This window comes from Grampus griseus, assembly GCF_964374135.1.
Source record: "Grampus griseus genome assembly, chromosome: 15".
Taxonomy (NCBI): domain Eukaryota; kingdom Metazoa; phylum Chordata; class Mammalia; order Artiodactyla; family Delphinidae; genus Grampus; species Grampus griseus.
The window spans coordinates 25441372-25465535 of record NC_139009.1 but is presented as its reverse complement, the minus strand read 5'-3'; the positions used below and the strand labels follow the sequence as shown (position 1 = coordinate 25465535).

General features: G+C 41.3%; 1 protein-coding gene across 1 annotated transcript in view; it reads right to left on the bottom strand.

Annotated features, from left to right (window-relative positions):
- The window catches only part of TTC27 (tetratricopeptide repeat domain 27), a 173112-nt gene extending 156922 nt beyond the window's left edge, over positions 1-16190 (bottom strand). Inside the window, exons 1-5 of the mRNA XM_082672271.1 lie at positions 15931-16190; positions 14591-14768; positions 12308-12461; positions 5295-5435; positions 270-372 (exon numbers count right to left, since the gene is read on the bottom strand). Of these exons, the coding sequence (XP_082528397.1) occupies positions 270-372; positions 5295-5435; positions 12308-12461; positions 14591-14768; positions 15931-16018 (664 nt within the window). The 5' untranslated portion in view covers positions 16019-16190. The remainder of the gene's footprint in view (positions 1-269; positions 373-5294; positions 5436-12307; positions 12462-14590; positions 14769-15930) is intronic.
- Positions 16191-24164: the final 7974 nt, after the last annotated feature.

Below are 24164 nucleotides of genomic sequence, written 5' to 3'. Positions count from 1 at the left end.
TTTGTGATAAAATCATGGTGAGCTACATAGAATAAATCACTCTTTTTAAGTAGGTAATATAAATAATAGTGATTGCCTTTTTAAAAATTCAAAGACAAAAAAGAAATCCTATAATCTGACATCCTAATAATTTGTGATACTCCATATCCAGAAAGAATGGAACACAAAAAGTTACCATCTGCTGTCAAACAACAGACGAAAGAGGAATGTCTCAGCCAAGAAAACAGAATGGAGCTACATGTTCATAGCAAACAACATCTGCGACATACCTTGATCAATACAGTCTTCAGCAAGAGCAAAGAGCTGAGGTGAGCGTTCCTCAAGCAATTGCTGGTGAATATTCACACATCTCAAAGTCCACCATGGCAAGCTCTAGAAAAAGGAAACACCAACGTGTTTACGTTGAATTAAAAGGACCCTTAGGGGGCTTCCCTGGTGGCGCAGTGGTTGAGAGTCCGCCTGCCGATGCAGGGGACACGGGTTCGTGCCCCGGTCCGGGAAGATCCCACATGCCGCGGAGCGGCTGGGCCCGTGAGCCATGGCCGCTGAGCCCGTGCGTCCGGAGCCTGTGCTCCGCAACGGGAGAGGCCACAGCAGTGAGAGGCCCGCGTACCGCAAAAAAAAAAAAATAATAAAAAAAAAATAAAAGGACCCTTAGGAAAAAATTTCACATTAATTCAAATCAATTTTTAGAATATTTTTACATTTGTGAGATTAAATTTACCCTTCAATAAGCTGCTATGTCTTCAGTAATAATACCAAATCCACTGCCATGTCTTCCACGAGAATAACATCTCTCCTCCATTCTCTCAAAGCCTGTATTTGTAGCCAGTTGGGCTTCCTGATGTCATTTCGAACCTACCATTTCCTCCTTTAAAATGCCTACTGTAATCGTGCTGCTCTGCCGTGACACTCTACCAGCACCATAATCCAATACCAACAATCCTAGGAGGCCTCCCCCAAGAACCTCCTATGGGTGATTTTTTTCCCTCATCTCAACTTCCAGCACATTGTTTGCACCTCTCTTTGCAGACACACTCCACCGTATTCGTGTATGTCATCCTAGCTTTCAATGCTGTCTGCCATCTAGCCAACAAGATGAGAAATCATGTCTTACTCATCTCTGTATCCTCCTTGAAGCAACGTATGCTATGCAAACTACAAGGTAAGATATACCCTGGGTTCAGATATTCCCCAAACTGGGAAGATCTCTTCCACACCCTCTTCCATGAAGCCTTCTCCCACTAGTAGGGCACACACTGGTCTCTCACTTCTCTAAACTTCCACACTGTGCTTAGAAGTTAGCACCACACTGCAGAGCTCTTGTTTTTCAAGTGTGTAAATACCTGGTCCATATATTTTGGAGGGTAGAAACTGCATTTTATACATTGTCTTGACCAATGCACAGGCTGAGAACACAGTAGCTTTTTCTCAGTTCTCTGATGCTTACTCTTACTTTTCAACACATCCTTACTAAACAACAACAACAAACAACAACAAGCCAAAACAGAAGCATACGCAGTGAAGATGAAAGTCTCTCTTCTGCTGCCTCAGCGTCATTCTCCTCCCCCAGAAAAATCCATGACAGAGGTTTATATTCTTCTAGATCTTCTGCTATGCGTGTGTGTGTGTGTGTGTGTGTGTGCGTGCGCGCACATGCAAGTAGTAAGTATTAAATATTTTTGATAGGCTCATTAAATTACCAAGTATGATCATGCACTGAATCATCTAACGTAATTACAACTATGTTACTCTAAATTATATTGCACAAAGGAGTGAAAAATTAATTTTCCTTTTTTTTAAAGCAATACCTACTAATAGGAGATCAAGCTCAATTACCAAAAGCATTTTCTTTTTTACTTGAACTTAATTTCTTCATTTGATTAAGGGGTAAAACTGCTTGCTCCCCTTCTAAACTACACACAAGTGCTACAACAATCAAAAAATCACAAATGAATTTTGACCCTCTGACAAAATCTTTTCTAATTATTAACGCTGTTCCCTCAGTCCATCTAAGGAGAGGAAAGGTAGAATTATCTAATAAAGTTTCACATCATTTTTAATTTAATTCCCTGAGGTGCTGTCTCATTTTCATTCTTTTCCTATCACTAGGCTGATGAAGTCAGTCTATATTTCAATAATCCGTCCCTTATCTGCTGTCAGCAATAAGTGAGTCAGGTCTGGCAGCAGTCTTTCCTTTTCTAGACATGGAATTTAGATAGATCCGGTCAAAGAGACTGCCCTTTTAAGAAAACATACAACATAAGATGCTCAACTCTTAAAATCAGATCTATAAACTAACTCTTAACCCAAAATCTTCAGATGGGAGAAGGGGGAGTGTGAAACAGAGAAAGAAAGCATAGCCTATTTTTCTACTAGAAAATATAAGTGCCTTTTTCTATCTGTCAGGAATCACTTAATAGACAATTTGAGGCATTAATAAAAAAGAAAACTAGAAGCCTTGCTTTAGATAGTTCCTAGATCCTGTCTCCTGATTATCGCACTTATTACAGAATATTCTGATTGACAAGTCACACTAGTCAATAACCTCCTAGAAGGCAGGGAGCATGAGTGTATTCAAAAGAAACCCAATAAATGTTTGCCAACTTAGTCCATTTTATAAATAAGAAAACTGATATTCAGAGAAATTCACTGGCCTAAGGCCACACGGTTGTTAAGTGGCTGAGCCAGACAAACTCTGGTCTGATTCCAAAGCCAAAATTCTTTTTACTCAACATTCACATATTACTAACACTAGTCTATCCACTTCACAGACTAGGGGGTGGGGGAAAATCATCTTCTTTTATAGTTCCACAAAAATAAAATCATAATAAACAACCTGATATGTTCCTTAAGATCCAGCCATTTCAAAATTAATTTAAAAGGTTAAGATGAACTTGGATAAGCATGTCATGCTTCTTTATCATTTTATCTTCATTTCTCAAAGAAATCATTTTTAACATCACCGTTTACAGAAAAATACATCAAAGACCCAAAGGAAAGAAAACTATAACATTTCAACTGAAAGGCAAGGTTTCAGCACAGAATGATCTTTGCATGGAGATGTACAAGAAAATAGGGTTTTGAAACAGAAGTCAAAAGCTGTTTAGCATCTGCCAAGAAACTCAGGTAACTTATGTCTCCAATCCTACGACATCTGCAACCAGCAGTTCACATATTTACTTGTTCTCCTAAGCTGTTGATACTATACGTATCTTTTTACAAATGATGCTTAAAGAAGGTACTTGCTGATGAAAGTTTTCCACCAAGAAAACTGTATCACTAACTCATTGACCATTAGTCTCACTAGAAAGAAAATAATGCCATTTAGCAACCTCATGCTTTGATGATACTTCCTTTAGGGCCAAGTACTAGTCAGTCTATAAGATCATTTAACTCAGATCAACTTGGGAAAACATTTTTTTATTCAAGCTAACATCACTAAACAAAAAAATCAAAGATAAGGTCTTATATCTGCTAGGATATGTTGAAACCCATCTATTAAAAACACTTCTCTTGGGCTTCCCTAGTGGTGCAGTGGTTGAGAGTCTGCCTGTCAATGCAGGGGACACGGGTTCGTGCCCTGGTCTGGGAAGATCCCACATGCCGCGGAGCGGCTGGGCCCGTGAGCCATGGCCGCTGAGCCTGTGCTCCGCAACGGGAGAGGCCGCAACAGTGACAGGCCCGTGTACAGCAAAAAAAAAAAAAAAAAAAAAAAAAAAAAAAAAACCTTTCTGGTACAACTGATTCCAAATCATCTGTCCTCATGAGAGCTGCTGAAAGAGGCATGATTCCCTTCTTACCTCCTCTTTGTCACAACTTAAATGCTTAGGAAAGTAAGGCCTTATACAGTACAGACCAAGTCCACATTTTGCCCATAGAAATACTGTGTTTCTTAAACTTTTTCAGCCAACACTTGGAAATTGGGAGATCTCACATAAAATTTAGATTTACTATTTCTGGAAATACAAGCTCTGTATGCCCAAGTTGCAACAATCAGGACAGGAGTCAGGAAGCTACAGCCTATGGACCCAAACCAGCCCACCACCTGTTTTCCTATAGCCTAAAACCAAGACTTGTTCTTACATTTTTAAATCATTGCAAAAAAAAAGAAAGAAAGAAAGAAAGAGAGAAAAATAATATTTTGTGACATGTGAAAAGCATATGAAATGTAAATTTCAGTGTCCATAAATAAAGCTCTATTGGTACACAGTCACACCCATTCACATACATATCATCTATAGCTGCTTTCACACTACAAGGCAGATTGAATAGTTAGGTGCACAGAGTTGAGCAGTTGTGACGGAGCCTGCACACTGCACAGCTGACAACCTCCACTACACCTCAAGGACTTTCTTCGAATCTCTCATGTGGTTTTCGTCACCTCCTATGCGTAATAGCTATCCGTATCAGTGCTTTTCTCACTAATTTATATGTGACCTAAAGAAACCATATAACAGACATTCAACAAATGCTCTACTAAATCCAACCCAAATATGAAACAAGGTAGGATGTGAGCCAAGAAACAGTAATCAAGAAACAGCTTCCCTGGTGGCACAATGGTTAAGAATCCACCTGCCAATGCACGGGACACGGGTTCGAGCCCTGGTCTGGGAAGATCCCACATGCCGTGGAGCAACTAAGCCCATGCACCACAACTACTGAGCCTGTGCTCTAGAGCTGCGAGTCACAACTACTGAGCCCGCGTGCCGCAACTGCTGAAGGCCACACACCTAGAGCACGTGCTCTGCAACAAGAGAAGCCACCGCAATAAGAAGCCTGCTTGCCGCAACTAGAGAAAGCCCGTGTGCAAGCAACAAAGACCCAATGGAGCCAAAAATAAATAAATAAAATAAATAAATTTATTAAAAATTTCTAGGAGCTTTAATAAAAAACAGTAAAAAGTGAAATTAATTTTAAAAAAAAGATCTACTAAAAGTGCTATACTTCTGGCTACTCATTATCCTTACATGAAATTCACAAAAAACTATGAAGGGTGTTTTTAAACCTATTTTTAAGATTCAGAGAATGAACATTTATACACATGCAAATATACACACAACACATAGATACAACCCCATTTAAGAGGCTCAACATCTCATTTTATACTAGACGAATCTCATGAGAGGAGATAGTTTTTGCTTATTTTCATCAGGTTTTAAAATTAAACACCTAAAGAAGACTTAGAAAACAAATATACCAAGACATTTTCAGCATCACACCTAAAGTTTTATGCTAATCGGCACAAAAGTCACACCTGGGTCTGAATCTCCTGGCTCCTTTTCTTCCCTTACCTGAATAGCTGTCAGCCTATGTCTTACATTCACTAGGGAAATTCGTGCTAATAATAGCAGTATAGGCTTCAAGGTCAGGCTGTAGATTGATTCACCATCTAGAATGAGCAAACTCAGAACGAGTGCATCCAGTCCTTTGACCTGAAAAAAAAAAATTTAAGATGATATAATTTAGCAACATATTAATCGTTATATGTCTTACAAGAATACATATTTTCCAGGTAATCAGCTGTGAAACACAGGCACTGATCTATTACACAGCAGTTGGCACTGGATGGAGTCTTAACATTACAACTCCAGCCTGCCCTGACAGACAGCTTCCTGCTTGTACTTTAGAGAACAGGGCAATCAAGAAAATGCTACTATTTTTTTTTTTAATTTGCTTTTCCCAAGTTGCACCCTTTTTTTCCAAAATAAATTTATTTTATTTATTTATTTATTTTTGGCTGCACTGGGTCTTCATTGCTGCGCATGGGCTTTCTCTCGTGGCAAGCAGGAGCTACTCTTCATTGCGGTGCATGGGTGCCTTCTCTTGCTGCGGAGCACAGGCTCTAGGTGTGCGGGCTTCAGTAGTTGTGGCACACGGGCTCTAGAGTGCAGGCTCAGTAGTTGTGGCACTTGGGCTTAGTTGCTCCGTGGCATGTGGGATCTTCCGGGACCAGGGCTCAAGCCCACGTCCCCTGCATTGGCAGGCAGATTCTTAACCACTGCACCACCAGGGAAGCCCAAGAAAATGCTACTATTGAAGAAGCGTCATGACTTTACAGATTTACTTACAACAAAATAGCTTCTCAATAAAAACCATCCCTATGTGAAAGTATTCATATTAAACACCTACATTTCATATATGCTTCACCAGCTGGCTAATGTCATTACAAACCATTGCTGCTCCATAATTACTATAAAGCCAAAAAACAACAAGGTCTTACATATCAAATGCTGAGTAGGCATACAATCATGGACCAATGTGAACTGAGGCTGCCCAAAAGGGATGCCTCTGAAAAATCTACTTCTTACTGAACAGAGATCTTCTACAACAGACGAAGCACCTGTGTTTTTAAAATGTGGACTGAATCATTTTGACAGTCACCACAAAATCGATAGTAGGAATGCTCAATGTTAGGAACATGGGCTGTAAGTCACAGACACAGGATAGGGTCCTTTTTCTGATTATTAATTTGTGGGCATAGGTAATTTTTTTTTTAACTGAAGCCTCTGTTTCATCAGTTATAAAATAAAATAATAGAACCTAAACCTCACAGGGTTCTTGTAAGGATTAAACAATCCAAGTGATCAGTGTCTGGCTCAATGCTTTGTTGAAACATTCAATAAAGGTAAGAAAGTAATAGCTGTGGGTTCATCCTCTGCCTAACCTTCATCATTATTGAAAAGTGTACTAGAGGAATAAAGACAACGTGAATGACCACCACCAAACCACAAATAATGCTTACTGTTACCTACACTGAGGGTAGAGGGAATTTTTTTTAAGTTCAATAATCAAGGAACTATTTAAGTACTGTAACTGCCTCAACTTCAGAAGAAAACAGATACAAAAAAGTTAAGTGCAGTCTAAAATCACACAGAAGTTATCAGCGTTTGAACAGACATTACAGCCCAAGTTTTCCAACTCCCAAACCAGTGTTCTTCCTACCACCTCATGCTGCCTTCCCCTCAGACCTCTCTACCTCTTCCTGCCCCTCAGCAAGCTCCTGGGCTATGCTAAGCATGAGGAAGTCCTCAAGGACAGGGCCAGGATCACTTCTAGACTTCTGACTAGGACAACTGCATGATGGTAGTGTGGGTCACTGAGACACAGACACCAGAAGAAGACCTGGTTTGGAGAAGAACCTCACCATGAGTTCAGTCTTGGACACAATGAGTCTGAGGTACCTTGTGAGACCTCCAAGTGGAGGTACCGAATACACAAGTGAACCTACTGCTTAAGAACTAGAGAGAAGGGCTTCCCTGGGGGTACAGTGGTTAAGAATCCACCTGCCAGTGCAGAGGACACGGGTTCGAGCCCTGGTCCAGGAAGATCCCACATGCTGCACAGCAACGAAGCCCGTGCGCCACAACTACTGAGCCTGCACTCTAGACCCCGTGAGCCAGAACTACTGAGCCTGCATGCTGCAACTACTGAAGCCCACGCACCTAGAGCCCGTGCTCCGCAACAGGAGAAGCCACCGCAATGAGAAGTCCGCACACCACAACAAAGAGCAGCCCCTGCTCACTGCAACTAGAGAAAGCCTGCACGCAGCAGCAAAGATCCAATGCAGCCAAAAATAAAATAATAAATAAAATTTAAAAAAAAAGAACTAGAAAGAAGACCCTGCCTAATGTGCCCAAGTTGGACCTGCAGCCTCATCAAATCATCTTGCCATTTAGATGGATTTAACAATCTTTATTTCCTAACATCCAAACCAAGCTGGTGAAGTACAAGACATGCCTTTAAGAAAAAGGATCCTTATTCTAATCACATTGAGATGAGAAAGATGTCTACCTGTTGTAGCACAAATTTAGATCATTTTCTTCTAAACGAAATCTTTAAAGATAACAAACAAGTAATTTAACAGGGCAACAAATAAAAAATTACACAAAGAGATACTCCATGATATACTACTTGGATCTCACTGCAACTAGAGAAAGCCCATGTGCAGCAGTGGAGACCCAACGCAGCCAAAAATAAATTTTAAAAAAATTAATTAAAGACAAAAAACAAAACAAAAAAAACTGGTATGTACATACAATGGAATACCATTCAGTCTTAAAAGTAAGAAAATTCTGACATGATACAACATGGATAAATCTTGAGGATGAACAATACATACTACTATATGTAAAGCAGATAATCAATAAGGATGAGTGTATAGCACTGGGAACTCTACTCAGCGCTCTGTAATAACCTATAAAAGAATCCAAAAAATAAATAAATAAAGAGAATTGTTTATATTCTCAATTAAAACAGACAAAATGAAGGTTACAATTCCCTTAGGAACGACTCCTCAGTCAAGAGAGCATATGACATACAAAAATACTTATTTATCAGAATAGTGAAAAGAAGTCAACATCTGAGATAAACTTAATATAAAACTAGATTACTAGGAGATCAACTTTTATGTGTGAGAGGTGACCTACTCAGAAATGAACCTTCACTGCTATTCCCCTGAGGCTGGTTAGCACCAGAGGTTAAAAAACAGTGCTAAAAATGCCAAGGCCGTAATTTAGAGGCAGGGAAAATTAATTTGGCTTTGATGACTATACTCCATGACCATAAAGTATATTCACAAATATTTGTCCTTCACAAGAACTACGAAACATAAATCAGCACAGGAAAATGACAACTAGAAAATACTGATGTGCCACTCCCCTTTAAAAACTTCAACTCCCTTTATCTTCCAAATTCTCAGATTGCTGGTATAGAGTATAAATTGAATAATCCTCTCAAAAACAACATGACATGACCAAGAACAGCTGAACATGCATATACCCTAGGGCACAGCAACTCCACTCACAGATATATATCCTCAGCAGAGCTTCCCAACTCAGTGCTGGGAAGCATTTCCACGTGTGGCAAAATATCAATCCCCTCAGTCCTCAGCGGTTGCCCGACTACAGCCTGAGGGCCAGTAAAAACAGCCTCTTCCATCTAGCACACTGCACCAAACACTATCCCTTTTTTTTAAGCATATGCTGTGCTTGGAAATTCTTGCAAATGATTCCCAGAAGACGTGTTCCTAATAGCACTGTACATAATATATTGCAAAAAATGGAAACATCCCATGTGGCCATTGAGAGTAGAACAGATATATAAACTGTGGTATATTCATACAACTGGAATACTATGCAATAGTAAAAATGAATAATAGTGTAATTTCAGAAATACACCACTGAGCAAAGCAAGTCACAGAACACACACAATTTGTTTCATTTATATAAAGTTCAAAAACTGGCAAAACTAAACAATATGTCCTCTGGGGATACATACATACATAGGTGCTAAAATCATGAAGAAAAGCAATGGAGGACTTCCCTGGTGGTGCAGTGGTTGAGAGTCCACCTGCCAATGCAGGGGACATGGGTTCAAGCCCTGGTCCGGGAAGATCCCACATGCTGCGGAGCAACTAAGCCCGTGCGCCACAACTACTGAGCCTGCGCTCTAGAGCCCGTGAGCCACAACTACTGAAGCCCACGCGCCTAGAGCCCGTGCTCTGCAACAAGAGAAGCCACCGCAATGAGAAGCCCACGCACTGCAACGAAGAGTAGCCCCCGCTCTCTGCAACTAGAGAAAGCATTCCTGGAGCAGTGAAGACCCAACGCAGCCAAACAAATAAATAAAATTAAAAAAAAAAAAAAGCAATGGAATGTTAACACAAAATTCATGAGAGTGGTTCATGAGAAAGGGGGCCAGGGATACCACCAGGAAGCACACACAGGGGACCTTGTAACCCTGTATTTCCCAACCTTTTCCAAGTCAGAGCAAATGCATAAGATGCTATTATTTGTAGTGCACATCGGGTAACTAGAGAAGGCTACTACACCAGACGAGACCAGTTCAAAAGCTCTCCCCAGCCCCGGCCCCACACAGCTACTGCAATGGCAAAGGGGCTCAAAACCTGGGGAACAGCAGTCGGGAAGCTCTGTTCTACAATGCTGGTGATGTTTTCTCTCTCAAGCCGGGTGGTGGGAACAAAGGAGTTTTGTTATTTAAACTGTATACATTCTGTATGCTTTTTGGAATGTATGAGGCACTTTTTTTTTAAGATTTTTTTTTTTAATGTGGACCATTTTTAAAGTCATTATTGAATTTGTTACAATATTGCTTCTGTTTTTTGATTTTGGTATTTTGGCCACGAGGCATGTGGGATCTTAGCTCCCAGAGCAGGGATTGAACCCACACCCCCTGCATTAGAAGGCAAAGTCTTAACCACTGGACTGCCAGGGAAGTCCCATATGAGGCACTTCTAATAAAAAAAATTAAAATCAAGGTCTTATTTAAAGTTTCCTATGATTTGGTCTGAGCCCCATCAAGGCTGACCTTTTACTGCTGCTCCAACAGGCTCAAAGCATCCGTTTCCCACAAACACCGCACTCTTCTCCCCTCTAAATTTCTGCTCATGTGACTGCACCTAGAACGTATTTCTTTCTCTTCTCTACCTGTCCATTTCCTCATCATCTTTCAGGTTCTAACTCAAGGTCCACTCTTGACGAAAAGGTCTTCTCAGACAAAATTCACTTTCCACACGTCTTCATTAATTTCAGTATTTCTTTTTTTTTTTTTGATGTTGGGGGTAGGAGTTTATTAATTTATTTTATTTATTTTTGCTGTGTTGGGTCTTCGTTTTTGTGCGAGGGCTTTCTCTAGTTGTGGCAAGCGGGGGCCACTCTTCATCGTGGTGTGCAGGCCTCTCACTATCGCGGCCTCTCTTGTGGCAGAGCACAGGCTCCAGACACGCAGACTCAGTAGTTGTGGCTCATGGGCCTAGTTGCTCGGCGGCATGTGGGATCCTCCCAGACCAGGGCTCGAACCCGTGTCCCCTGCATTAGCAGGCAGATTCTCAACCACTGCACCACCAGGGAAGCCCTAATTTCAGTATTTCTTATAGGTTGAACCTCTCATGTAACCCATTTCTGTACTGTTTGGATTGTTACCTAACTTTACAGGTGCTTCTACTTTAGTATAGCAGAAAGAGTACTGAATTCGGACCCAGAAAGTGTGTGTTCCAATCCCCCAGCTATAAGGCCTCTGACAAGTTTCTTTCACCACTGTGAGCATCAGTCTTCTCATCTAGAGAATACGTCAAATTGATATAGCATACATGAATGAAGCACCACTCCAACCACACGTTAGCGCTCGGTATGTACTTACGACTTTGTCTGGTGGGTTTCTAACCTGCACTATAGGGCAATAGAGGCCAGAAACTGTTTTATACACAGTAAGAGAGGGAATGAGGCATTCCTTATAAGTAATTTGCTAGACAATTGAAGCATATCTCTTTAAGTGCCAAAATCTTGGGGATTTTATTTTAACCATTTTGGATGAAAACTTTTGTAAAGTATAGATTAAATTCCCTTCTTAGACGTAAGATACGGAAGAGCTTTTAACCTTTCAATTACGATTTAGGGCCAGCATTATGAATCTCAATTACTCTATTGCAATATAACATAATGACTCAGTAAACTGATGTGTACAGAGGCTTCAGATTATGACTGCTTTTGTATTTCTCTTTCCAACCACCATCAAATTATTAACACTAATCTCTAACAACTCCATTCCCCTTTCATTTGTTACTTCTAATTCTGAGAAACCAGGTAACAGTAAATAGGTCCCTTTTGCTGTGCAAGTTTTGGATGCTAAGCGCAGCCTTCCAGGCTGAGTGGTCGATAGTAATGCTCTAGTTCTGAGGTGTCTGGATAAATCAGTTACCATACTTCTTTTCAGAGCATGTCATATCCCCCAAGCCCTGCGTATATGTGCTCAAACAGTACTGAGGAATTCAAACTGCAAGCTCTACTGATGACCTACTGATGCAGGTCAATAATATTATCTCCATATATGGATAAGAAGAATCATTATCACCATGGAGCACCTCTGTGTCAGACACTGTAAGTATATACAAATAAGTATATCTGTGACATAAAGGAAATCACCCCTGGGAACTGTTAGTAAGGACAGCAGCAAAAGTTTCCTGCAACAAAATTAAACAGATCTCCACATTCTCTGCTTTGCCAGAAAAGATCTTTATGTAACTGTGGTAACATATGCAGCTGGGTGACTGGCGCAGCTGCCTGCACTTTAATAAAAAGAGCAGCTAACAGAGCTCCATAAAATGGGGAGCATCTGAAGAGGAGTTTGAGTCTGATAATGGAACTTCTGGAATTGAAAATCTGATCAATGAACAAGCATTCTTAGTAGGTTCTGTACAAGCAATAAAGTCATGTTTCTCTCCTACCTATTATTAACTCCAGTTTATAAAGAGCCGTTCCTAAAGAATAAACAACACAATAATACCTATATATGACATTTCCAAGAAGCGTACCTCACTAAACTGCTGGAACAAAACAGACGGCAGAAAATCCTGAGGGTGTAAATCAACAAGAGGCCCCGTCCAGTTACTCTGAACAAAAAGTTGCAAACTGCTCACACCAAGTAGGAATATCAGCTGCTGTCTGCATATGAGAATAAAGAAATAAACATGAGCCACTATCACTGTACAACCACAAGCACACTATTTCATTTCAGTTTTATTAAGAAAAATGTAAGATATCAACATTTATTGAGATTATCTGAGAGTATTACAAAAAAAAATTTCTGAAACAATTTAGATCTGCAATGTCCAATATTATCACCATGAGCCACATACGGCTGCTTTAAATTTAAATTAATTACAATTAAATAAAATTTAAAATTCAGTTGCACTGTCCACATTTCAAGTGCTCAATGGCCAAACGTGGCTACTGGCTACCGTACTGTACGGCGCAGATACAGAACATCTCCATCATCACAGGAAGTTCTCCTGAACAGCACTGGTTTAGGACCCTATCAGGCACTTAGAATTTTGTCTTGTGTTCTATTTAACAGCTCTGACACTGGATGGAAAACTGATTTTATACAAAAGAAAGCTGACAACAAAAAGTTGTTTTCAAATATTTTACTGATCCTGTACTACCAACTATTAGAACAACAACAACAAAAAAAAACCCTAGAAATTTCACTTGAACCCATTCCTTTTCAATCCTACTTTGGCTGAAGACAGGAGTGGGTAGGTAAACCTATACTGCAAAGGAGAGATTTAAAAAAAAATTTAAGCTTTGTGGGTCACACGTGTTTCTTTTTTTCCAACCCTTTAAAAATGTAAACATCATTCTTAGGCACTTTGGACTTGCTCCACCAGCAGTAATTTGCCAACCCCTAGATTAAGACACAAATAGGTGGGGATTCAACTCTAACGAATAGCAGCCAGAGAATCCTGTAGCTTCACACTGAAGGAAAAATAAAAGCAGTCACCCTCTTCTTCCCATATCCCCTAGGCCCTACCTCAAAAGGAAGATTCTTTAAGGAAAAAAAAAAAATCAAGCCTACAAGCCTGTGGTAGCTGGAGTTCTCTGGATGCAGCACAACTGACAGCAAAGAATGAGCAGAAAACAGGTGACAAAAGAGGCTGTTTGTAATTAGAAATTAGGAAACTTGAGGAAACAGGTGTGCAGCAAGATCTCAAAGCCTTAATATAACTGTCATAACTAAAAATCAAAATCCTTAAGGGGAATTGAGAATAGAGTTTAATTTCCAAATACCTCAGAATGAGGTAACTGAAATGTCTCTTCTCAGCTCTGTGTGACAAGCCGAATTCTGGTCTACCAGTGTATGATGTATTTGTGTGTATGTGTGTTTTCATGTGCACCACACAAAGCTAATGGCTATGATACCACACACACATCTGACAGCAAAATAATAATCAGGAACGACATCAGAGGAATGTAAACTACTAGTAAACCAGAAAAATAAAAATGAATGACACTAATTTTTTAAATAAAATGCCTATAGTAGCACTCTTTTGTGAACTCCTTATAGATACAGATTATGTTTTATTCATCTTCACAACCTCAACACGTAGCCAGGAGTTGATTTGTTGAAGAACTAAATGAAGCCATTCCCTAGAAATAATGGTAAAACAAAACTGTGCTTTAAAGACAACTAAAGCTTGATGTGGTTGCCAGAGATGCTAGAGAAAAGGAAGGTATATTAACAAACTAACAATAGTAAAATATAAGCCACTGAAAAACTTAGGTTACACTGGTGTGTAACTATCCATTATATTTAATCCTATAAAATTACATAAACGTCAATGGAAGAAGATAAACCAAGGGTTCCATGCTAAAAACATTAAAGATAACCTAAAACATAATAAAAGTAGTTATAATTATCACTCAGCAATCTACAAACAGCAAGATGGAGAGTGTACACTTTCAAGTTAAAAGAAAAGAAGATCTGAAGTCTTGTCTATGGCTAAAAGCTATGAGACTTAAGCATTTAGAAACTCAGTGGGTTAGCAGCTACCACCCAGTCATAAGTCAGTGTTATATATGAAACCTGTATATCCTACACGACTTTACCTTTTCATTCTCAATGGTCCTCTGGACAGAAACTCTTACATAGATTATTTGGTACATCATGAGTCCTGAGTAAACATAAAGCCAGGTTTTTCAACAACTGCAAAAATCAGTGCCTTACACTGTCAAGGCAATATTAAATGTATTCATAATCTGTTTCCCTACGAAAATTTCAAATAAAATTCTACCTTCTGGTTTTGTCCAAATCTGTTGAGTAATCCAGGAATGTTACTATCTGCTTCTCTAGGTAGCTGTCAATCTTTTCTTCAGTCATCGTTGCTGAATTTAAAATACTTTGAGTCAATGAATTTAAGAATATGGCCTCATAGTTCCCTTCTAGCAGCAATTGTAGGAAAGATCCACTCTCTGTAATAGAAAAAAATTAGTCCAATAATCCAAAGAACAACTACTTTCATACCGTAAAAGGTAACTATTATCATTTCAGCATGCCAAAAAAAAATGTATATACTTAGAATGCTTCCTATACATTAACCACAAAGTACTGAGCAAATGCCCATCACTTCTCCTAGAATTAGAAGCTCATTCATACCATGAGCAGCATGTCAGAAGTTAGACCCAGAAATAATATTCCTCATTAGCAAGTAACATCAAAAGGAATTCTGCTGGGAATTCAAAAGAATTCCTACTGACAACAGAAAAGTTTCCTTACAAAGTTTCCTTTCACGATCTGGCTCCTCCTACCCCCACTGTCCTCCCTGATGAAAAGCTGGTTCCCTCATTGTTCCCCTAATATCCATATGCACATTCTGCCTCCACACTTTTACACTTGTGACTCCTCCTGGGGAACTTTTCCACTTGTCAGTCTCACTCTTTAAACAAAAATCAGGTCAAGTTTGACTTGTTCCATGAGACTTCCAGACCCAAACTTCAGAAACTACCTCTCTCCTGAAGCACCTATTGCGTATACACACAAACACGGGTCCGCGCACACATACATACACACACAAAAATATAGGACAGGACATATACTGTCCTACATTGTTATTTCTCTTTTGGGTCCAGCCTAAATTCCACAACCAGATGTGCCTATATCCCACTAGTATATGTGCCTTTTAACTCTTTCTCTCTCCGGTAAATGTGCTTTGCTTACAAGATTACATCTTTGCTGCCTCATTTCAGCTGCTGTGCTTACCAGCTGTGTGACCTTGAATAAATTACTTAATTTGTACTTAAATGCCTCCATCTGCAAAACGGGAATAAAAGTAGTGTCTACCTTACAGGTCTATTCTAAGCATTAAATGACTGAAGAAATGTTAAGGGATTAGAAAAACAATTGACATTATTATTGAACCCGGACGGTGAGAAGTCTGGGGTAAAGACATGCACGTAGCCTTTGGACCGCGCCCACTATGTCAAGGATGCAGCAACCCAAAGCATTAAGAATCAGATAGATTTGGGTAGGAAAAAAATAAAACCAGAAGGGATGAGAACCCAGCCGCCGCCACCCCTTCTCCCCACAGTCCTCACGCTGGCCTCAGTCCCTCCTTGGCAGGTGCACCCCTCTCACCCGAACCGGCGACTCCGTCTTGCTTCCACTGCTGCAGCTCAGCCTCAGTGGGGAAGCCCCTCAGTAGGGCCAGCTCCGGGGTCCACATCACCTCAGATATCGGTGCAACCAAAACAGAGTCCTACGAGGGTACACAGGAGTCAACAAAAGAAAGTGAAAGGAAGAGGGTCCAAAGACGTCGAAGAGTAGTGGCGACAGTTCCTGTAAGCACATCCACAGCCCTAGAACCCCATGTGCGGACACCGGCACAAGGAGGCGACCATAACGGTAGCGCGGAGAACCCTGGGAAGAACACACAAACTCTCAGGGACCCGCTTCCGCCTAGGAGGCCAACCCGAGTCCTTGGTACTGAGCATGCCCAGTAGGAATGCCCCACCCCGAGCAGAGGAATGGGCGGTGTTTGGAGGGCGTGGCCGACCTCAGCCCTGCCCCCAGGGGTGCTGCCGAAGGAGTGGAGGGCGTGGAGTCATCTTGCACCGCCCACCGAGGAGGCAGGTTGAAATGCAGTTCAAAGTCGCGATTTTGCCCAGCTGCGGTTTACTTGGAAGGTCTAAGCCTTTGATTCCTAAACCTGTTTGGGTCAGAACCCTCCAGACCACCTGATGAAAGCCATAGTCCTCCCCGCAAAAGCACGTGGACCCTTACCACCAACACTGGGGTACCATTTCAGGGAGTTAAAGACCCTCTGAAGTGGAGTCTGTGAACCCCAGGTTAACAACCCCGTCAGCAGGGCTTCCCTGGCGCCACAGTGGTTAAGAATCCGCCTGCCAACGCAGGGGACACGGGTTTGAGCCCTGGTCCGGAAAGATCCTACATGCCGCGGAGCAACGAAGCCTGCGCGCCACAATTACTGAGCTCTAGAGCCCGCGAGCCACAACTACTGAGCCCACGTGCCAGACTACTGAAGCCTTTGCGCCTGGAGCCCGAGCTCTGCAACAAGAGAAGCAACCGCAGTGAGAAGCCTGCACAACACAACAAAGAGTAGCCCCCGCTCACCACAACTAGAGAAATCCTGCGTGCAGCAACGAAGACCCAACGCAGCCAAAAATAAATAAATAAATATTAAAATTTAAAAATACTGGAAAAAAAAAAAAGAACCCTGTCAGCAGAGGTCTTTATTCTTGAATGTATTCAAGTGTAAGAAAAGTATCTGGTTTTGATGCTGCCACTACATAAATCATAATTAGGTGGGACATCTGGCCCAGCCACTGGTGCAGAGAAACTTTTGGAGGCTAGACTGTGAGAAACCTCCCAGCCCTGCGTGCCTGCTGCCGGCCCAGAGCTGACGCTTTAGTCGCACGTCTTTTAATCTTCATAGCTGCACTCCTAGGCCAAAACGGAGCTCTGAGAGCCGGACTTGGTGGAACAGGACTCCGCCCCAGTCAGCTTGAAGCCTGCACCGTGAGTGCGCCTGCCGTACACGATCCAGGAGAAAGCTGCAGGGTGACACTGACCACTCGGGATTCATGGAAGAATCAAGTGCAGCTCTGGAAGAGCCTTGCCCAGTACCGGCTCCAAGGCGAGAAGCAAAGTAGTTCTTTTTTTTTTTTTTTTTTTACAACTTACACATACTTTATTTACTTGACTGAAAGCCTTATGGTACATAAAATGCTTTCTATAGTTGATCTCAGCTTTGTTCACACCTAACTGAGTTGTGTCTGGGTTTTCTGTGCTCAAGACTGCTCAATTGCTGCTGCTGCCGCTGTTGGTTTGTTTTCTTTCAGGATCAAGGTGGGTACTTTCATATAAAATCTTGTTTTTAATTCCTTCTTTGGCAAGTCTTTCCTGGATTCTTAGCTTTGCATAATTATACCTACAATGGAACCAGCATCCTAAAGTCACCAAGATAAATCCTCCTACTCGAAAGTCACATGATCTTCTAATTCTACCTTCGCCTTCCCTGGCCCCCCGGGCTCCAGCGCAGCCGCCATGGGGACAGTCGGCACCTCCTACGAATTCTTAATTCACTTTCTTCCTCAGGACCCAGAGCCCCTCTAGATTTTGGAAGGAAGAGGTGCTCGGCTTAGCTCAGCAGCTGCCAGCAGATGCCAACAGAAGCCAGACCTGGGCTGTGAGAAAAGAGCAGATGCCCTAGAATGTTTTCTCACTGAGAAGTAATGAAAAGGTATTTGTGCAGGGAAGCATTTTTGATCGGTGCGATCATCTGTTTTTTCAAGCACAAAATCTAGCACTGTGGAACTATTTGACAGTTGTTAAAGATCAACAGTTGCAGAAACACACTAACCACTACACCAAGTTCCTCACTTGTGTGTAGAGCCCCATTGACCCACAGAGTGAACTTGGAGCTCTCACTATAATTCAAGTTTTGTTTTGTTTTTTTAATTGAAGCATAGTTGATTTACAATGTTGTGTTAAGTTCTGCTGTATCAAGGTTTATTTTAAATGTGATTTGCGAGACAATGATAGTCATTAAATCTATTAATCTCCCTTGAAACAAAATAGAGTCCAGTAATAAAAATGGGAGAAAAAACATCTCAATTTAAAAAAAAAATACTGAGACTTCCCTGGAGGTCCGTGGTTAGGATTTCGGCTTTCAATGCCGGGGGTGCAGGTTTGATCCCTGGTCAGGAACCTAAGATCCCACATGCCTTGAGGCCAAAAAAAAAAAAAAAAACAGAAGCAGTATTTTAACAAATGCAATACAGACTTTAAAAATGGTCCACATCAAAAAAATTTTAAAAATAAATAAAACTTTAAAAAAATAAAATAAATAAAAATTAAAAAGAAAATACTGAGTGGAAACTGAGTTGGTAGGTGAGCTATGTCCACTTTAGGATCAGTGTAGAGTGCCTTGGCTGGAAGGTCTGTTGGGAACCCAGATGTCACTATTTATAAGTCCTTTTTCTTATGCTAGTCAGATTTCTCAGGGAGAGTCTTTAAATCTCCCACCTGGCTAGTGTCTGGTTGCCAGAATTTCAAAGTCAAGTGGAGCAAGAAAGCCAGGAGTCTCAGCATTCAGGACCCAGTCTGTATATGGGACCCTCTACAGGGTCCATATACACCACTGCAGGGGTGGTGGAGGGAAAGCAGTGGATGCACGTTCCAAACGACTGACTCAGCTGTGCAGGAGTCCTCCTCATTTTAGCCCCTCCTTCTCCCACCCCATAATCTTCGGTCCCAGAGGCACCTAGTGCTCCTAGTTCCTGAGTCTTTGGGGGATTCTTCAGTGTAGATAAAAGGTGCCCTGAGGGGGCTTCCCTGGTGACGCAGTGGTTGAGGGTCCGCCTGCCGATGCAGGGGACGCGGGTTCGTGCCCCGGCGCGGGAGGATCCCACATGCCGCGGAGTGGCTGCGCCCGTGAGCCGTGGCCGCTGGGCCTGTGCGTCCGGAGCCTGTGCGCCGCGGCGGTGAGAGGCCCGTGTACCGCAAAAAAAAAAAAAAAAAAGGTGGCCTTAGCATTCTCTGTTGCATTTTTAGGATTGGGCTTTCTTTGGTCAGTGAAATCAGTTACCTAGCTTCCAACACTGTTAACTCCTCTCATCTTCTCTTTCCTTGAGAGTTATGTCTTAATTTTTTTTCTTTACCGTAGTTTTTTAAATTAATTTTTATTGGAGTATAGTTGCTTTACAATGTTGTGTTAGTGTCTGCTGTACAGCAAGGTGAATCAGTTATACATATATCTAATCTTTTTAGGTCACCACAGAGCAGAGTTCCCTGTGCTATACAGTAGGTTCTCATTAGTTATCTATTTTACATATAGTAGTGTATATATGTCAATCCCAATCTCCCAATTCATTCCACCCCCCCTTCCCCCCTTGGTAACCATAAGTTTGTTTTCTACATCTGTGACTCTATTTCTGCTTTGCAAATAAGTTCATCTGCACCATTTTTCTAGATTCCACATATAACTGATACTATACGATATTTGTCTTTCTCTTTCTGACTTATTTCACTCGGTGTGACAATCTCTAGGTCCATCCATGTCACTGCAAATGGCATTATTTCACTCCTTTTAATGGCTGATAATATTCCATTGTATATATGTACCACATCTTCTTTATGCATTCTTCTGTCGATGGACATTTAGGTTGCTTCCACGTCCTGACTATTGTAAGTAGTGCTGCAATGAACATCTGGGTGCATGCATTCTTTCGAATTATGGTTTTCTCCAGATATATGCAGAGTGGGATTGCTGGATCATATGGTAGCTCTATTTTCAGATTTTTAAGGAACCTCCATACTGTTCTCCATAGTAGCTGTACCAATTTACATTCCCACCAACAGTGTAAGAGGGTTCCCTTTTCTCCACACCCTCTCCAGCATTTATTGTTTCTAGATTTTTTGATGATGGCCATTCTGACTGGTGTGAGATGATATCTCATTGTAGTTTTGATCTGCATTTCTCTAATAATTAGCGATGTTGAGCATCTTTTCGTGTGTTTTTTGGCCATCTGTACGTCTTCTTTGGAGAAATGTCTATTTAGATCTTCTGCCCATTTTTTGATTGTGTTGTTTGTTTTTTTTGATATTGAGCTGCATGAGCTGTCTTTACCGTAGTTTTAATGAGTTTTGAAGGAGAGAAATTAGATGCATACATTCAATATGCCATGTTTACACAGAACCTTAAATCGTGTTGTAAATGACACCTTTCTCCAAGTAGCTTCAGGTTTGATACATTTATGTGTTTTAACCAATTCTATCTCATGTCTTTCAGGTAGTAAAGGGGAGGCAGGATCTTTTCACTAGCTCAAGACATTCTTCACTAGCATGGAGAAGTCAGGATTGTAACCAGCATTTCATGACCCTTCAATCCCTTTTCATATTCATTAACAACTCTCATGTTTAATAACGATAATAATTTTTTAATGTTTGCAAATATTTTGGAGTTTTTGTTTTATATTTATTTATTTATTTATTTTTGGCTGCACTGGGTCCTCGTTGCTGCGCGCGGGCTTTCTCTAGTTACAGTGAGCAGAGGCTACTATTTGTTGCCATGCATGGGCTTCTCATTGCGGTGGCTTCTCTTGTTGTGGAGCACGGGCTCTAGGCTCGCAGGCTCAGTAGTTGTGGCACACAGGCTTAGTTACTCTGCGGCATGTGGGATCTTCCTGGACCAAGGCTCAAACCCGTGCCCCCTGTATCGTCAGGCAGATTCTTAACCACTGCGCTACCAGGGAAGCCCTGAAAATGTTTATAGCAGCATTTTTAGTAATAGCCAAAAACTGGAAACAACACAAATGTCCATCCACAGGTAAATGAATAAACAAATTGTGGTATATTCATACAATTGAATACTGTTCCCCTATAAAAAAGAATGAACTATAGATACACCCAACATACACAAGTATCAAAATAATTACGCTGAGTGAAATAAGTCAGAAGAAAAAAGAGAACATCTTATATGATTCCATTTATGTAAATGTAAACTAAACTCTAATGACAGAAAGAAGATGAGTGGTTGTTTGGGGTGGGAAGGCGGAGAGGAAAGCAGGGAGAGGTTACAAAGAGGAACAAGAACACTTTGGGGATTGATGGATGTGTTCACTATCTTGATTGTGCTGATGGTTCCATGGAAATGTACATATGGAAAAACATCACCCTGTACAGTTAAAATATGTGCACTCTATTCTATGTCAATTAGACCTCTATAACACTGTCTTTTTTTTTTTTTTTTTTTTCTGTACGCGGGCCTCTCACTGTTGCGGCCTCTCCCGTTGCGGAGCACAGGCTCCGGACACGCAGGCTCAGCGGCCATGGCTCACGGGCCCAGCCGCTCCGCAGCATGTGGGATCTTCCCGGACCGGGGCACGAACCCATGTCCCCTGCATCGGCAGGCGGACTGTCAACCACTGCGCCACCAGGGAAGCCCCTACAACTCCTTTTGATGTTGTTGAGGCAGCATCTTTACCTATGATTACTTCAGCCCAACAAGCTGAATTATATGTTCTTACATGGGCTTGTACTTTAGCCAAGGACAAAACTGCCAATATTTATACCAATAGTAGATATGCTTTTAGAGTACCTGTGATTTTGGAATGTTGTGGAAGCAGTGTGGCTTCCTACCTTCTAGTGGAAATAAAATTTTAAATGGCCCCTATGTTCAGGAATTATTTAATGTAATGCTTTTACTTGCCTCTTTAGCTACTTTTAAGATAGTGGGGCATTCTAAACTTGACTCTCTGGAAGCTAGGGGAAAATCATCCTGCCAATATTGCTGCAAGGAATGCTGCCCTTAAAGCAGCCAAATCTCTGTCATGGTTCGAAGAGATATTTCCCCAAATGATAATTTAGAGAAACTGGCTAGAGAGCTCAACAATTAGCCTCAAAAAAGGAAAAACAAGATTGGAAATTCAACAGTTGTTGGTTTGATAAAAAGAGAAAGCTCTGGTTTGGGCCAAATAACAACCCAGTCCTACAGGAGACTCTAAAATTCCCACTCCTCACCACGCTGCATGCATTAAACCATTGGTCTACTGACAAAATAGTAGCCTGCATGAATCAGTACTGGTGATTATTAACAAGGCCACAATATCAACAAGGCCACAAAAGCACCTACCTCACTTGTCCCGCTTGTCCAAAGTACAACCCAGGGAAGCCTGTTGGTACTGCTCCCAGACATTTTAAACTGCCCAATGGACTGCTCGAGCTCTGGCAAATGGATTTGATACAACTTCCTGTGTCTAGTGAATATAAATGTGTCTTAGTCGTGGTCTGTATGTTTTCACACTGGACTGAAGCGTTCCCTTGCAGACAGGCTACTGCCTCTTCTATGGCTGAAGTCCTTTTGGAAAAGATTACCCCTACCTGGGAAACTCCTCCCAAATTTCGCAGTGATTGAGGAACCCATTTTACTGGCCATGTGCTTCAACAAGTCTATGCTGCTTCGCTGGTTTTACAGCACTTTCACTGTGCTCACCAAGCTCAAACCTCTGGTTTAGTCAAACGCATTTACAGCATTATTAAGACGCAATAGGCAAAATTTGTAGAGGTCCTCCAAATACGCTGGGCAAAAGCATTGCCATTGGTCCTTCTAAATCTCAGACCCACCCCTTTTGAAACTCATGAACTCTCACCTACTGGGATAGTCACAGGATGCCCAATGCAATTGGCCTCTGCTTCTTTTGATCCACAACGGATAAAAGGAAAGGTAGTCCAATACTGCAAAGGGCTAATTGCTTCTATTAAAAATAACCTTGCTTTGGTAGAGCAATCTTTTCTCAGCAAACCCTCAGGAAACAAAGACCTTAAGCATCACATCTTGCAACCTAGAGATTTCATCTATTGGAAAGGAAACTTCCAGAAGAACTTTCTTCAACCACAACGGACAGGCCCCTACCAAGTATCGCTAACCAAACCTTGTGCCCCCAAATTCCAATCAACAGACTCTTGGATTCACATGACACAGCTAAAGAAAGTGCCAAAACCTGACTGGACCTACATATCATCTGGTGACCTGAAGTAAAGATTTCCTGGATTTGAAGCAAACAACATCTGATGAGACAGCTTGCCCGAGGTATCTGGACTAGGTCTGTTAGAATTTTGTTGCCAAACCTTTGATGATGATGTAATGCTTCAGATGATTTCCACCATCTATGATCTTGATAACATACGGACTTCAGACAAAAAGTGCCTGAGAGTTCTCCCTCCTACCTGTACTTGTTACTTGAATGTGACCTTAATCAGTTTCCAATCTGTCGACTTTCCCTCTGACGTGAGACATTACGCTCAGGAAAGGTCCTTCCTGACATAGAGGAACAAAAAGCCACTGAAACTAGAAAACTTGACTATTGATCAGGGATGCTTTCAGAGAAAGGCCTTGATCAATAGAGGGAAATATAAAAAATTAACAAACAGACGTTTCAATTAAACAGAGTTGGGAGACCAGAAGGGGGTACTTACACGTGGCTTGCCATGGTTGCAGGCCCCAAATTGCAATTCTCTGATGATCCTAGATAAACCCATCTTTGCTGAAGAAGTATCTGGCAGTCTATTTGTTTCAGGCCAACAATACATTTAAACTTTATATACTTTAAATAAAAATACATGTTTTTAAATCCTTTAGTTGATTAATGTAAAAAGAAGCAGGAAACCCTTGATTATTATAGTGAGCTGACTAGTAGTCCCAAAGACATCAAGTCTTAATCCTTGTTACCTTATTTGGAAAAAGAGTCTTTGCAGTTGTGGTTAAGGATTTAAAAATGAGGTGATAATCCTGGATAATCCCAATGGGTTCAAAGTGCCATCAGCAGTGTCCATATTAGAGACAGGCAGAG